Raw genomic sequence first — 16,875 nt, 5'->3', positions numbered from 1 at the left:
CAAGCTGGGTGTTAATTCTTAACATGAATCAACACTGGATCCCAAGAGCTTTTGAATGTATATTCAGGAGAAAGTGGTTTGTGTTTATTCTTTCAACTCCAACACAATAATTAAGAACCAGATAAATAGTAAATACAAATGATGGAATGAAGCATCTGATAATGCTCGGGATGTTACGGCAGAGGAGCCAAGTTGATCTGTTTTAGCCCAACGGTTGATGATTTTTGTAATTCTTTAACTACAGGTTGAGTTTTTTTCTGCTTTTGTAGATGTGGATAAATGTCTTTCCAACCCTTGTCCTGCGCTGGCCACCTGCAACAGCACCCGTGGCTCCTACATCTGTCAGTGTCCTCTTGGATATGAGCTGGAAAAAGGAAAGTGCAATTTAGGTAAGAAAACAAAAGTGAAAAACCAGGGGAGAAAAAGATGGAAATAATCTTCTAAAATAAATTAACCTAGACTCAGACTAGTTCAGGAGCTTCCTGTTCCTCCCAGCCACCACTTTTAACAAGAGCCTCTTAGTGTTTATACAAGTGCAGCGTCTAATGCTGGTCATGTTGGGGTGCCCCAGGGAGCAGGAGCAGTGACAGCTGAGGATCTCTTAAAAACACAGCAACGGAGCAGTGGGCTGGGGCTTGTTAGTAAGGACAGATGTGCCCCTTCTGTTCCTAATGTGTTTTACAAGCAAAAAGTGTTCAGCAGCTGATCGTAGCTCCCAGCCCTGCAAACCTGGGTGACGGTGCTCGGCCTGGGAGAGGAGAGCGGGGCTATTGTGTAACCCGGCTTCGGTGGGATCGGCCATGTGCGGAAAATTAAGCAGCCGTGAAAGTCTTTGCAAGATCAAGGTCTTTTTTCATACCTTTAGGATTTTTCATGCAGCACATTTATTAGTTGGAACTCAGGTTCTGACCCCTTCCTTTCTGTTAGAGGACTCTCCATCTCAAGGATTTACAATGTCCCATTGTGAAGGGGGATTTGTTTTGCTAGAGTTTCTTCTGAGCCTTAATCAGCGAGGATTAGAGGCATGGAAATTTTGCTAAGGAAACAGGAGTGAGGTGTCCCTGAAGGGTGTTTTGAAACATTTCTTCAAATTGGAATGTGTCAGCTTCTAATTTAGAGAGTTGTTTTGATTATGCCTTGAACTGGGATACAGGCAGATTATATAAATACTGTGAAGGTGATTCTCATCTTATTTATACCCGGAGTTGTTACATTAGAGCTGTCCGCTATAAAATTTGTGGCGAAGATAGGCTCAGTGGATGGGAAAAAATGGGAAAGGATTGGAGGCTTTACAATGTTATCTGCAACCATATTTGTTTTTCTGGTGGAACATAATACTGGAGCTCTGAGTTCTCATTTCCACCGAGTATCTCATGACACTTAATACAAGATTTAGGGATATTATCTCTCCAAGTCTGGATGACTCGGATTATTGCATTCTGCTGCCATGAATCAAATATGAATCTAAGCAGAGAAAAATGCATCTTTTGGACCTCTTTTCAAATGTCATTGCTCGTTTTGTCTAACAGTTTGAAAAATGAAAATGTCCTTTCCACAGTGCTTTATTTTGACTTGCTGATTTGTTTTCCTTCCATTGCAGGGAGGGGTAAGAGATTTGACGCATTTATCGCAAATTATTATAAATAGCTTTGGTACCTGAAACTGGCATGTTACTAAATTTACCCAGCTCTCTCTGTGTTCAGGGTCCTTTTAAATTAGTCTGTGTTTCTCTATGAAATGTGTGACCACTGCAGTGAAATGCTGGCTGTTGGGCAGCATTGAGCTCTGGAATTTGACTGGGGCTGTGGGAACATCACAGCAACCCTTGGGAAAAATCCCAAGGCTGAGACTTTGCTGTATTGGGGCAGTGACTCTCAGACGTGAGTTTTCTGTCCACTGCTTGAAGGAGTTTTTCCACACAGACAGTCTCTTGTGTACGGCAGATGAAACCGCAGCTGTACGTGGCACGGAGACATACATTCTAACTTGTCTTATTCTCCTTTTTAGTAAGAATATTTATTGGCCAGGTCCCCCTGAAACTTAATACTACCCATGGGAAGTACGCGGAGCTCCTCCACGTCGAGGGTGAAATCCTGGCAATGGTGAGTGTCATTACTGGGACTTCGGCCATGCTGATGGGATAGGTCCGCTTCGTTCCTCTTATGGTTGGCATGGGGAGCCACAAGGCTCTGTAGTGCGGATTTAGCCTTTTTAATCATTGAACCATCCTGGTCTGGTGTAAGGAGGACTGGTGAGATACACGCTTTTAAATCCCAACATGCTTCTCTCCCCTGCCCTGTGCAGGCTGGCTGGCCAGCAGAGGAGAGATCCAGCTCCTGTGAGGGTTAAGGCAGCATCTATCTGCCCAGAAAATCCTGAAGCCTTTTTCATGCAGTGTGTGGCTGAATTCACGCTTCTTTAGCCTCCATCCTTTCCCAGTGTCTCCTGGCTGCATTGCCTTTTCCAGATCTCAGAAGGGCATTAGTGCTCCTCCAAGGTCAAACATTAAAACAGTAGCTCTGGGCTTCATTGTTCATCAGTAAATCTCACAGGGGCTGGGGTGGGTTGGGCTGCATCTGGTGCCACCTTGATCTTTGCCAAACCCCATGGGCTGAAGCAGAGCAGCAGCACCTGCCCAAACATACCTTCCTCTTGGTGGAGTTTCCCAGCCATGCTGTCGCAACCATGTGGCTCTTGGTCAGTTGAGAGCAAGCACTGAGTGAGCTGGTGGCTTCCCCATATGCTGTGCCAGTAGCTGCTGCAAAAAGACCCCTGGGATGGGGATAGGTACATCTCTGTACATTTTTTAGCCAGATCATTGCATGCATGAGTTCATCCTGTTAGCAGTTCCTGGGATGACTGCAGTTAATCCCAACTCTTTCTGGAGTAGGTGATTTGGAGGTGCCACCAAAGGAGGTGGGAGCTAGGATGAGTCTCCTTGATGCTGCCTGCACAGCTTATGCTGGGAAGTGAACACAAACAACCATGCAGATCCAGGGGAAGGGAGGCTCCTTGGAAAATGTGCAGTCTCTGAGGACGCTGCTTTGAGCTTGACCTTGTGTGGGGCTCTCTCCCTGCTGCCTTCTGGCTTGTCCTTTGCAATCATTATATACTGGGGCCCCAGGCAGGTACTTATGTCAAAACACCCAGGTCTTCATTCTTGTCCAAGGCTGCATGGTGGTGACTTCAGCCATCCCTTGCTAGCAACAGGATGAGGAGGAGCATGGCTGGGACAGAAGACTCGCAACTCCTAGCTTATGATTTGAACTTAGATTTAGGATTGAGGGCCAAATTGGCCAATGGAAAATTCCGTGTCATGCAATGTCATGTCTGTTTTATAGATGTGGGTTGACCAGGAAGTTGAGAATTCTCCTTCTCTTCTGGGGGACTCTCTCAGTCTCTCAGAGTTCTCTCTCTTTCTTGCTCTCTTTTTGGGCATCTTGTTCATCTGGGATTGCGGTGTCAGGACTTATCTGTTTCGGGATCACTTGCTGGGATGGGATGGGCGTTTGTCACCAGGTGGTGTGCAATTCTACTGTGCATCGCTTGTTTGTGTATATTATTATCATTACATATGTGTATTCATATATTATTATTTTATCATTATTACTGTTAATTTTATATTATCATCATTATTACATTGTTCCTATCTCAACCTGCAAGTCTCCTTCCCTTTTACCTGTTAATTCTCTTCCCTGTTCCCCAGAGATGGGAGAGGGTGAGCAAGTGGCTGCCTGGTGTTTAGTTGCTGGCCAGGTTAAACCAGGACAGTCCTGCTGGCCTGCCTCTTTCCATCGTCCCCCAGGGAAACTAACAGCTGCTTTCTCCTTCCTCGCAGCTTGATGGATCGCTGTCGGGCTTGCCAGGGTACCACCACTCCACGGTTAAGGCAACCAGGTAAGGCTAAGGCTACCAGGGGAAGGATAAGAAACTCGAGTGCTCGGGGTGTTCAACTTGAGATCCACATTCTCCATTTTGAGTTGGTGCTGGGCTTGATGCAATCCAGCCCGGCGGTAGCATAGGGCATGGGGAATGCCTTGCCTGGCTCTCCCAGTACCCTCCTCCTGGCCTGAGCAGCTTGGGGACAGGCTCGTGGGCTGCCCAGGAGGGATTTATGGCTGGTTTCAAAGTGAGCTACCAGCACCCTTTCCAGCCCCAAATTTACTTCTCTGTCTGTAAGTTTGTCCTGTTTTTAAGGTCTGTGACAATGCACAGCTGTTTCCGTATGTATGCAATATTGTGTCTGTGGTAAGCATCGCTTGCATTAATAAGAGTCCTATGCATCATGTGTGTTAATAAGAGTCTTATGTATAAGGTGCTAACGATGACGTCAGACTGACCCGTGATACTCAGGGCTGTTTTGTTTTGTTTTCTGTTAGGGAGGCAAATTTTGTGCATGTTTCAGTGCAATCCACGTTCGCTTTAACATCCAATGTGACTTTCTACGATGTTATCAGCAGCGTGAAAAGCTACATTCGAGCTTGCACATCCCCCACTGAAGCTTGTCAGTTCATCTCCAGCCTGAAACCGCTCCACAGAGGTAAAGAGCATCTGGAGACACTGTGATGGGATGGGAAGGGGATGTTTTATTTGGCTTCTTTTATAACAGAGGGAGAAAGATTTTGGCCAAAATCTTTAGAGGGTTTTTTCCTGTGGTGGTTTGGCCTTCTAAATCTTTTTCATCTTATTTGAGTGGGATTCGTCTTAAGAACCTGGCAGTACAAAAGGGCTGCAGATATCGAGCCTTATCTTTGTCGCGTGTGTGAGAAATCTGCCTTTCTGTGAAATCATTGTGCAGCACGGGATTAGAGGTGTTGTAGGGCAGCCTTTCATCTCTGGGATGTGGCAATGGGCCCTCAGCCAGATCAAAACCCTGTAAGTCTTACTTCCACCCGTGCGGCCGGGAGCTGGGGAAACGGCGTGAAAACCGAGAGATAAAACCCCGTGGTGAAGTCGATTAGAACTGCTGAAGGCTACACGGGGTGCTGCGCTCTCCTGCCTACCCAAGTTCAGTGTTGCAGGGTGTAAAAGTGGTTCACAATTAAGAGCTTTTGATTTCTGTACCCAGTGCTCAACTTGCCAAAGGGAAACGTGGGTGTGGCACAGAGAGACCTGGAGATGCGCATCAGCATTGTGCAGGACCTTCTCCAGGTGGACCCCATTGGTGGCGGTGGCCCCAATTGGTGGCGGTGGCCCCCATTGGTGGCGGTGGCCCTGTGCCCTGCACCTCCCGGTCCTTGCTTTCCGAGGGAGCCATAGAGGAGATGTAGCCGTGAGAGGTAGTGGCAGGATGCAGGAGGTGAGCACCCCTGAAAGATGGGCTCCTGCAAGGAAACTTCTGCACATGGAGCTCTGTGATGTTGGGATTCGAGGCTTTGAGGTTTGACTTTGAGGATGAAGGATGACAGCGCTTAACCTGGGCACAGTGGTAAACCTCTCCATTGTTTTGGCAACGTAAACAAAAAGATGAGAAATTTAGCGTGCGTTTTATTTTAATGTGCTGTATTTTAAAGCCACACTCCACCATGGATTGAATTAAATTATTTTGGTAGACCCGCTCAGATTGTACCTAGCCATTACTTCTGATACAGTGCGTCTCCTGGTAAAGTCTACTTCTAACTTGAAATAAGCAGAATAAGAAATAAATTATGTTCTTGTGTAAGTACTTAAAAGAAAAGATGTCAGATCAGAAAAAGAAAAAAGCTGATGGATCTAGCAGGGAGAGGTTTATAAAAGGTGAGTACCAAATGAGTGACACGTTTTCCATAAAATCCTATTTTTCATGGATATTTTTTCATTTGTTCATTCCATTTAGTCTGACCTCCCAGTAAAAAATGTAAATTTGGTGACACAATTTCCATCATTTACCCACAGTTTTGCTGATTGCTCATTGCAACAAATCTGGCTTTGGAAAGTAAAACACTGCTTCGAAGTAATGTATGTGAAAGGACAAATTCTTTGAAACATTAAAAAATCCAGTGCTTAATATTGAAATGGAAGAAAATTGGTTTGGGCTGAGAAAAATGTTTTGCTTGATAGAAACTTAAAAATTGATTTGTTGACCTGTCTCAGGGGGCGAATGTGTTTCCACTTGAGCCAAACCAAATTTTTCTTTTTCATTTCTGCTTCTGCCTTCAAGGTGAAACGTTTATTGTTCACCCCCTCTATTGGCCTGTACAGATGACAGTAGATACACAAGAAATGGTGACAAAGTGTAATGTTGATTGTCTCCTAATGGAACAAATATTATTTAAAATGAAAGAGATTAAAGCAACACATGAGCTGAATGTGCTGCCTGGGGAAAGCAAATGTGCGTAGCGGTGGGTTCAGACTGAACCGCGCTGATGTTGGCCTCCTTTTCCCGACAGTTGGCAGCTTGTGCAAGCAAAAAGACCCCGAATGCGACAAGGAAACTTCGGAATGCACCGACTTTGATGGTGTCGCGCTCTGCCAGTGCAAAAGTGGGTACTTCAAATACAACAAGATGGACCACTCCTGCAGAGGTATTGCTCTTTGCGGGGCGTATTTTGGCTGAATTTTGCTTCAACTTTTTGTTCCAGTGGAAATGAGTGTGTGTGTGTATCGCCGTGCGTGCGAGAAGCTCCATATTGTGAATAAATATTAGCAGCTCAAGTTTCTTTTATTTAGTTAGGGGACTTTTCAGCAGACGCTGAAGATACAGTCTCTCTCTCGGAATAATATTATCTCTTTCTGGAGCACGCTGTGAGTCACAGTGATTGAGAAGAGGGATAAAAGGGCCCGACTGCTTTGGGCTCCAGTTCAGTGGCACAGAGCAGAGATGACGTGCGGCTCTGCCTGTTTTGATTTTGTCTGAACTCTGAGCGAACTTAGGAGAAGTGCTTTCAATTCACAAGCGTATATTAATACATCATCAATATTTTTGAAATAAGTATCTGAAGGTGATTATGAATTTATTTTTCAGCTGGGTTCCTAATAGAAATTTTAAGCTTAAAAGTTGTATTATTTTTTTAGCTACTCCTTGGATCATGAAATGTATTTTGCTACATTTTAAACAAGGTCTTTGTCTACGTGCCAGTGTCAAAATGACTGCTGTAGGATCAGGGTGTCCATTCTCTGGTTCCAGCGGTTGTTGTAGGGCTTCTTAAGAAATGCAGTTTTCTGATGACCTATCAATAAGAATTGCAGTAGTGGTTATATATTGCTTCTGGCAGTGTCTGAAATAGGAGGAGATGCTTTATTGATTCCAAATCTGATCAGAGAGTGAGAAAAATGTGCCTAGAAATAACTCATGTGCTGCAGGCTCTGGGATGGACATCTCAGAGATGGGCATCTCTGGGTCCCAGGTCATGGTCCTACCTCTCCTCTGCTCTGTGGCTCCAGGCAAAACCTTTCTCCTTTGTGTTTTTCTTCCCTTCCTTCATCTTGTATGCTGAGGAAAGGATTTCTATTAGGAAATATTAACCATCTTCACCGACCCTTGAGAGGCAGAGAAGAGCTTATGTAGTGGGTGGGGAGCTGAGCTGAAACCTGGGAGACTTTTGTCCAATTCTTGCTCCACCACCAATGGTGGGAGCCCAGGGAGAGTTATTCCCATTTTTCTTGTCCATGTCTCTTGCCAAGCAGTGTTGTGAAGACAAATACCTGAAAGGCTGTGAGGCGCTCAGATGCGATGATTACAGAGGGCTAAGAGATCTAACATCTTGTACATGGGTTTACTCCCTACTTACGGGTCTTGTTTGCTGTGCAAAATATTAAACCCCCTACCTGCACACAGTGAGGCCTCAGTTCCACCTTCAGCTCGCTGCTGCCAGTAGGAAACATCTTATTGACTAGCTTGAGAGTGTTTGAGGGACGGTATTGTTGCGGGATTTAGGCTGCAGTGCAGCAGCATGAAGGTAGGACCGACTGCCTGGTGCCGTGCTCCAGCAAGATACCAGATTTTCGGCACGTCTTTGTTCCCATCTGGGTAAGGCAGGTGGTTGGGATTTTGAAAGACTTTTTCAAAAGCCAAGCTATGGCCCTCATTTGGTATCTAGGGCTATTTTCTGATAAATATAGCATACAATATGCCAACCTCTTTGAAAATCTCTGCCCTATTAGTAACTAAACAGGAACTGAGGTCTCCTGAGCATCTGACCCTCATTGTGGGTCATGAAAATGTGGCGCAGTAACTCCAATTATAGTATTTGCAAAGAGGGAAACGACTATTGTGCTGCCCTGTCCGGTCTCCCCCGTGGGAAGACGGGTGTGGCTGGGTGAGCTGCTGGGGCACGGGAGATTGGCCACCCCAGCCCCCCGGGATTGTTCTGTCCTGCCTTGCGGTGTCTGTTCCCTGGGGCATGCTTGAAAAAGCATCCCCTGGACCAAGGAAGGGATGGGTCTCTAAGCCACAGGAGTTTTGACATGTTGGCTGTGGTACCTCTCGGTGTGCCGTTCGGTTGTCCCTGGGTTGTTGCTGGTTTTCAGCCTTCCTGGTATCTTCAGGACTGTTTTAGAAACAGGACGACAAACCCAATGTGCTAGCTTTTCAAGGGCGTGTTATTTTTAATAGTACAGAGTGTTTCTGGAGCAAAGTAAGGAGGCGCAAACCAGGTTTCCAAAGAGAACCTTGAGTCTTTTTCAGGAAGACAAAGGCAAAGGAATCCCGAGTAGAAAAGCACAGCTCGGTAGCTTTGCTTGGCCCCTGATGCTTAAGCCTTTCCGCTGCTCCCTGCTCATGTTCGAAAGCTTGTCAAGCGAGTGTGACAGCATGAGCTCTCCTGGAAGTGTGTTCAAAGGAGCAGGACAGATGCTAGCGGAGAAAGCAAAGTGGCAGGAAAAGGCAGGGTGAAGAGAGGAAAAGACGTAAGCACCGAGCATTTAAGACAGAGATGCATGTTCGGGATCTTGCTTTTCCTCTTTACTGCCCCTGTAGCCTCCTGGCCTGAGAGCTCTGTGGGGCCATTGGCCCTTGTCCTATCACTACTCACAAGGGAGTGCTCCATAATGCTCCATAAGCAGAGCAGACCATCCCTGAGGAAAAGGACTTGGGAGTGCTGGTGGATGAGAAGCTCAACATGAGCCGGCAATGTGCACTGGCAGCCCAGAAAGCCAACCGTATCCTGGGCTGCATCCAAAGAAGCGTGGCCAGTAGATCGAGGGAGAGGATTCTGCGCCTCTACTCTGCTCTTGTGAAACCCCACGTGGAATACTGTGTTCAGCTCTGGAGTCTCCAACACAAGAAGGACGTGGAGCTGCTGGAGCGGGTCCAGAGGAGGGCCACGAAGATGATCCAAGGGCTGGAGCACCTCTGCTATGAAGACAGGCTGAGAGAGTTGGGGCTGTTCAGCCTGGAGAAGAGAAGGCTCCGAGGTGATCTTACTGCAGCATTCCCATACTTAAAGGGGGCCTACAAGAAAGCTGGAGAGGAACTTTTTACAAGGATATATGGTGATAAGACAAGGGACAATGGCTTTAAACTGAAAGAGGGTAGATTTAGATTAGATCTAAGGAAGAAATTTTTCCCTCTGAGAGTGGTGAGGCACTGGAACAGGTTGCCCAGAGAAGCTGTAGCTGCCCCATCCCTGGCAGTGTTCAAGGCCAGGTTGGATGAGGCTTTGGGCAAGCTGGTGTAGTGAAGGGTTTCCCTGCCCATGGCAGGGGTGTTGGAACTAGATGATCTTTGAGGTCCCTTCCAACCCTAACCATTCTATGATTCTATGATTCTAATGTTTTCAGTCCACTTTTGTTAGCGAGTGAAAGGAGCAACCCGTCCAGTCTCATTTTGCTAATGCCTCAGTGTTATGAATGAGCCAGGCAAAGATCCTTTGGGATTTACTACCCTTGCCCTGGCTGTCTGTTGACTGAGGCTCTTAACTCTCGTCCAGTTACCTCTGGTCTCTTCCTTGACTTCCAAGAAACCATCTTAGAGAGAGAAAAGTAAATCCAGTGCAAAAAGCATCATGATGAACTGCAGCAGGAGAACTACGTAAAGAGCTTCACCTTCCCCATCCACAGCTGTGGGGGAATAAATGAAGTGAAAGAGGTAGGGGAGGAGCAGTGGGGCTATATAGGACAGAGAAAGGGGTGCAAGACCAGCTATGATGGACATTAGCCCCCTCATCATCGTTGGTGCCAGTTGCAAAGGCAAGTCTGTGCCTAGAGCTGCAACATTCATGATGTCATTGCGTTGCTCATCTGTGTCCTCATGCCCCTCAGGGAAAATGGCGTGCTGAGTGACGTGAGACACTTAGTAAATGGTGTGTAGGCAAATGGTATTTCAATATGACCACAAGCAAGGCCAGGCATCCAAGAGCAGAGTGCCAGGCACGCTGTAGGTTGTGTCTCCTGGGCAGAGCTGCGAAGGGGGCCTGGTTAGTAAAGAAGAGGTCCCCAGCTCTGGCTTGTAAGGCTAATATGGTCCCTGGGTGCATTTAAGGGTACAGGCAGGCAGAAGAGGAGAAGTTTTGTTATCCTTGGGCTTGCAACATCTATTTCTGGGAACCGGAAATCAAAAGTGTCAAAGAGAACCTGTGAGTGTTCGGAGAAAAGCTGCAATAACCAGGGAGACTCAAAGATCTCAATGCACTTGGCTTTGTTAAAGGCGAAGGAGTGATTTGATGGTGAGGAGGAGAAATGTGAATATATAACCTTTTCCAATCTAGCAAGTAAACATCCAAAGGCTGGAATTTGACACTGAGATAATTCAGACCAGAAAGAAGGTGAATGTTTTTAATGGCTGGGGAAACTAACTTTATGAGCCTCTGACCCAGGGTTGTGGTTGATTGTCTGTCACTGAAAATATTAAGATCAATCTTGGGTGGTTCTCTGAAATGTAACTCCAGTTCAACTATTTGATTTGAAACTGGAATTAGATTTAGGAAAGTTCTGTGACCTGTATTATGAGGGGGAGGTCACAGTCCCATTGCTCAGTGCTGGCATCAATATCAGTTGTTATTGGTGCTGGAAGAGCGATAAACTTCAGAATTGAGCTGGAATACTAGTGCTCTCTCTTGGTTTTCTATGATAGTGCCAGCCCGTCCTGATGGACAATGTTACACGCTAGTCTTTCTTCTTCCTTCCTCCTCTCCTGTGCAAAATGTTTCTGAAAATAGAGACACTGGCTGTGCTGGGAGCAGCAGAGGAGGAGGCGAGGGCTTTGCTGCGGCTTAGCTGGGACCTTTGCTGGAAGCCCCCTCCTCTCCCTACAGATTTCCTTGTGTTTAGCTGAGGTTAGGGAGCACGTGAGCTTTCGTCTGCAGATTTTCCCTATGGTTAAGAGAGCAATGCAGAGGGAAGAGAGCTTGACAACTGCTGCCTCACCGTTTTTAAGCATATGATGTTTGAGGGGGGATAAAAAGATTCATGAGCACTTTTGTTTTCACAAAACCAGTCTAGTTTTATTCCCTGTGGAATGTGCTGCAGGGGTTTCCCAGAGCCCTGGCTGATGTCTTGTAGACCCCCAAGGGCTGCTGCATGTGCTGGCCCTGGCTTGTCCCTCTGCTCAAAGCGACTCCATCCGTGTCACTCCTACTCTGGTCTTGGAGCGACCACCTTCACCGACTCTGTGAAAGGCAACAGATCTGCAGGAGATCTGGTAGGACTAGCGCTGAGAAAAGCAGTGATCTTAGCAGTAATTTGAAGCTTATAATTGCATGTCCAGTGCATCATCACCTTTGCAGTTCATCAGAACGGTAATATAATTTTCTCAGATAATTCAGGTGATGAGATAGCTGTCCATAAGCACAGAAATTATTTTATTTTGAAGTGATGGTTTCAGGTTTTCACCAGCATTTTGTATGTAGCAGTTTTCTGGGTTATTTAGACCTAGTTAATTTAATTTCTGTTCTATAGTAAAATATGATATTTCAAATCTGATTTAGCTCCAAATTTGAAAGACAAGAAAAAAAGGTGATGAGGCAAAACATAACATACCACTTGGGTTACCCTGACTGTGTTTTCATAACATTTTGTTGCAATACTAACACTTAAAAGTAATTAGTAATGTGCATCCATGCTAAAGTAGCACTGTTCAACTGAGGCTGCGAAACAAAAGCTGGAGACACTTGCAGATTTTTTACACCACTGCTTTGTGGGAAGTGGTACAAGTGTACAGTGAGTTTCCGTTTGGGCAAGAAGAGGGCTGGGAATTACACTACCAACTGCCCACCCTGTGCCAGGTTCCGAGCTCGCTCTGCCGGGAAGCCCTGAAACTGTCCCGACAAAGCCAGTGGGAGGTGAATTTAAGTGCAAAGTGTTTTGCCTGAACCAGAGGAGATGTTGCATCTCATCAGAGCCCATCGCGTTCCTGCCGTGCCAGCAGCACAGGGCGGCTCGTCAGGCCCCGAGGTCGATTGGGGTGAGGGTGCGGTGGGAAGCGGCGGTGGGAAATGCCTGTCCTGCACCACTACGCGGTGCTCATGGCCCTTCTCTCTTCTGTTTTTAGCCTGTGAAGATGGATATAAGCTGGAAAACGAGACCTGTGTGAGGTACGGTGACTGTTCTGCCCTTCTCCTACCCCACCGTCCTTAATACTGCTTTGGTGACCCGTCGGCACAATGAAGCCGCTGAAACTCCCTGTTGTTTTCTCTTACCAGCTGCCCGTTTGGCTTGGGTGGATTCAACTGCGGAAACCGTAAGTACCGAGTTTTGTTTCTTTTCATTTCCACAGCGTCAGAAATGAGAAATTGGAAACAAGTAATTGCAAACGACTATATCTAAAATACAGTAGGTACACAATAGTCTTGTCAGTGGTTTTTGTTTCTTCATTTTCTGTTGAAAATTACTTTGTTGACCTTCTTTAACAAAGATGACTTCTTAATATTATCTCCTAAGGAAAGGAGATCTCCTTCCTCTGGGTACTCTGTCATGACAGCACACACAGTGGGCACTCCTGAAGCGAGATACTCGAAAGTGAATCCATAAAATATTGTTTGAATTATTGTGACCTCTCAGTGAAGGGACTCCATCCCCTAGGGAAAGAAGAACTTGTTCTTCCTTCAGGAGGAGATCCCCAACTCCATCCATTTCGTGTGAAAATTTAAGGCAATACTGCTTACAGAGGGAGAGAAGATGGGAAATTAACAGTTAATCCCTTTGTGGATATGTTTACGTTAGTGTTTACAACCATGTTGCTGTTTCTAAGTGAGTCTCCTTCTTTCCCGTCTGTAGCATATCAGCTCATCACTGTGGTGATCGCAGCTGCCGGAGGGGGACTTCTGCTTATCATGGGCATAGCACTGATTGTCACCTGCTGCCGGTAGGTACCGCTGCCAGCCCCGGCTGACGTGACGTCCTCTCAGTGGGTTGCACTACGCTTAGTGCTCCACACGTGAACCCTGAAGGATCAAAACAGAGGTGAAAACACAGGATAGCTAAGAAAGTAGGTTAATGAGGCATACTGAAGTACTACATTGGGCTTTCATTTGGGGCATATCTTCTTTTTTCCAGCAACCAGGCTAAAAAATTCAACTCAGTGTCTCTTAAGGATGCACCTAGCAATCATGTCCTCTAAGGATGGAGAGGAAAAGGAGTCCTTCTGACTCAGAGCTGTCAGGCAGTCAGGGAGCAGTCTCCAGAAATACAAGCTAAGTAGAAAGGAGAAGTTTAGGCAACAGGAGGGTTGCTGGCTGTTGCTCAAGAGGTGTTTGAATGTATTTTAGGCTCTTCTCATTTTCCTTTATGGATGAACACACAGGCACGGACACACGTAGTTTCCGTAACAGCAGGTAGATACACACTAGAGACAAGATGTGCTGCTGATGTTGTTCTGCTCCTTGATTTATAAATCAAGGGCTTGCAGTAATCCCCTCTCTGCCCCATTCCAGCCCCCAAATCTAGGATTTCAAAGCTCTCTGATTAAAGTTTTGAGCCAGGGGCATGTCAGCAAGCCCCTGTCAGGAGGTGTGATGGCCAGTACACCTCCAGCCCTCAGAGCACAGATCTCTGCAGGGATGGACTGATCTCATGAGTCCTGGCCTTTGGCCGGCTATGTGACTTCCTGGAGGGTACTCTGCTTTGAACTGGAAGCATCGCCAAAGTCCAGTTATACAACGTGGTAGTCATATATGGGCATTTGGTGTCATTCAGGCTGGCCCCTTGCCAGTCTTCCTTCTTAGGAATTAACATAGTGCCTAGAAGTGCTATAGTTGAGCACTTGGAAACTGTAATAGCATGAGGGCTCCATACCTTTTTCTTTCTTCCTAGATTTCTGGGACTTTTTATTTGACTTAGATGTTTTTTAAGAGGCAACGGGCATAAGTTGGAACAGGAGAGGTTCAAACTGAGTGTAGGGAAAAACTCTTTCACCAAGAGGACGGTAAGGCAGTGGAATGGGTTGCTCAGAGAAGTTATGCCATTTCCATCCTTGGAGATTTCAAACCTCACCATGATCTGACCTCATATCTGATTTTGCCTTGGAGCAGAAGATCAGACTATAGCCTTTCTGAGGTGATGTTTGTTCCCAGTCAAGGTTCGTAACATGAAGTATATCTCCTGAGATCACATCAGAAATGTATACAATGTAGCAGGATAAGTTGTATGTTTTAACTTTCCTTCATTCTTTTCTAAACAGGAAGAATAAAAATGACATAAGTAAACTCATTTTCAAGAGTGGGGATTTCCAGATGTCACCGTATGCTGAATATCCGAAGAACCCCCGGGCACAAGAGTGGGGCAGAGAGACCATTGAGATGCAGGAGAATGGCAGCACCAAGAACCTGTTGCAGATGACAGATGTATATTATTCGGTATCTATCCATAGCTTAACTATTAACCCTTTGTGTCCAATACAGCAGAGATACGTTCCTTTCTTTTTGGAAGGACAGAACTCATTCCTGCAAAATAAAAGAGCAAAGCAAATGGCTTCCATAGACAGCAAGGCATTGGTAGTTCTGTGGACTCCAGCTATTACTGGAGTAATTATTACATGTGATGTAAAAGAGGTGTCATTAGGAAGAGTGCTAGGGAAATGTCTAGGAACAGTTTGGTAGATGCCCAAAAAGCCTGATCCTAGAGTAGAGAGAGAGAGTTAAAAGATTTGGACAGGCTGCTAGTAGGTTTTTTTTGGACAGGCTGCCCTGTGAGTATTTTTCTCCCTTCCACCCTAACTGATGATGCTGGAAGGTTGAGACCTCTGCCTGAGGGACTTGACCCCAAGATGGAAGATGCTGGTCACTGAGGACCTCTCTTTTCTTCCATTTCTCCCCTCTGCAGTACAGCAGGAAGGCTGTATGAGGAGCATCCCTTCAGCTCTGGGGGAACAACTGGCAGGGAAAAAGTATTGGAGGAGTAATGAGCTGTGTAGGGCAGAGAAAGACACAAGCACAAGAACTGCTGTCATGTTTGGCACCATCTGCTAATGTCTGTATCCGGTGCTGTGATGCTGGTGTATCATCCATCACTAATCTACAGCAGCATACTGGGTGTACTTAAGGTGTGTGGGGGTTACTCATGTGAGTGAAGGTTGTAGAATTTCACCCAAATCACACATTCTGGACTCCTGCTTTCCAGAGCAGAGAGCAGTGAGCAATACCTTCTTTCTTGCTAGTAGTTTAAGTTTTCCAGTAAGCAAGTTTACTGGGTTGCACAGCATGATGTGAAATAATCCTCCTTCTTGCTTCCAGTAAGAATGAGAGATTAGGAAATGAAAATGCATTTCCTTAACATTTTTTAAGACTTTTATTATGCTGGCGACTAGAAAGGCAAGCTTTTTAGCAAGGAGTAGGTGATGAGGGCCTTGTATGGATCTACTCTGTAACAGATCAAACAAGGTGGCTTGATGTTATTTACTGGGTGAAAGGATTGTACAGTCTTTGTCTTAGACATAAAAGTTCCTCAACCAAGTGTCCCCAGGAGATTTACTGAAGTAAGAGAAGCGAAGAGAAAGGAAAGTCAGATCGCTTTGTATTTGATATATGTATATTCAAGTGCCTGTGTTGGGAGAGTAGGTGCCTATGGTTAATGGGGAGAGAAGTGCTCCCAGGTAATACTCAGAGCAGGAGACTAACTTTGATTTTCTAGAAGCATTTCCTTCAAGGATGGCTCTGGGACACTATCCTTTTTGTGAGAGTTGTTTCAATGCCTGAGCTCATCAGCACAGTTCTCTTGGATTACAAATTACCTGTGCACTTAGGCTGCACTTGGTGGAGTCAGGTAAATGTCAAGTCTGCTAATTGGCAAGATGTCGAAACTAGACTATATCAGAATAATCCCTTCAGGCAATGCATAACTCCCACAGTAAAAATCATTCCAGGTTATACAGATCATTAGTGATCACGTTGTTCCTTCTAGCTACTGAAAGAACTGCTGGGATAGGTGGTATGGCTGTGCCTAAAGGAGGATTTGAGTGTGAGAATAAGACCCTTTTTATTTATTTTTTTTTGCTAATACAGCCAACTGGACTGAGAAATCCTGAACTGGAAAGAAACGGACTTTATCCTCCTTACACTGGTTTGCCTGGATCTCGACATTCATGCATCTACCCTGGACAATACAATCCATCCTTCATTAGTGACGAAACCAGAAGAAGAGACTATTTTTAGTGGGGAGTGGAGAGAGAGTGGAAGATTGACACAGTTCTGTGGCCCTTGATCCCCAGGTACCATCTGTCTCCTGGGCAGTTCAGCCCACACCGATCTTACTCTTCCCATTTAACAGGAAGGATTTTGAACTTCGTGCCAAGCATTGCTGCCTTGAGGAACAGTTACACTTGTGGAGCAGAAGAGAGAAGGACAAGAAGGAGGGAACAGCTCAAGGTGCACATCACTGAGAGACCCAGATGGAGGTTAACGTGTGTACTCCGAATTTGTTCTGTGCTGCTTCTTCACTCTTTACACTGCATGGCAAGCATGGATTAGTACAGGCAGAGGAACTGTGCCCAGCACTCTGCAACGAATACCACTAGGGAGTGTTTTG

General features: G+C 45.8%; 1 protein-coding gene across 1 annotated transcript in view; it reads left to right on the top strand.

The window, feature by feature from the left end:
- Nucleotides 1-16,518, top strand: part of HEG1 (heart development protein with EGF like domains 1) — a 51,602-nt gene extending 35,084 nt beyond the window's left edge. Inside the window, exons 14-23 of the mRNA XM_086615773.1 lie at nt 270-389; nt 2,008-2,102; nt 3,839-3,897; nt 4,380-4,540; nt 6,369-6,503; nt 12,407-12,449; nt 12,558-12,595; nt 13,132-13,219; nt 14,534-14,708; nt 16,353-16,518. Of these exons, the coding sequence (XP_086471899.1) occupies nt 270-389; nt 2,008-2,102; nt 3,839-3,897; nt 4,380-4,540; nt 6,369-6,503; nt 12,407-12,449; nt 12,558-12,595; nt 13,132-13,219; nt 14,534-14,708; nt 16,353-16,502 (1,064 nt within the window). The 3' untranslated portion in view covers nt 16,503-16,518. The remainder of the gene's footprint in view (nt 1-269; nt 390-2,007; nt 2,103-3,838; nt 3,898-4,379; nt 4,541-6,368; nt 6,504-12,406; nt 12,450-12,557; nt 12,596-13,131; nt 13,220-14,533; nt 14,709-16,352) is intronic.
- Nucleotides 16,519-16,875: the final 357 nt, after the last annotated feature.

The sequence above is a fragment of the Tauraco erythrolophus genome, chromosome 8 (assembly GCF_009769465.1).
Source record: "Tauraco erythrolophus isolate bTauEry1 chromosome 8, bTauEry1.pri, whole genome shotgun sequence".
Taxonomy (NCBI): domain Eukaryota; kingdom Metazoa; phylum Chordata; class Aves; order Musophagiformes; family Musophagidae; genus Tauraco; species Tauraco erythrolophus.
The sequence above is the reverse complement of the archived record's forward strand: the minus strand, read 5'-3'. Positions and strand labels throughout refer to the sequence as shown.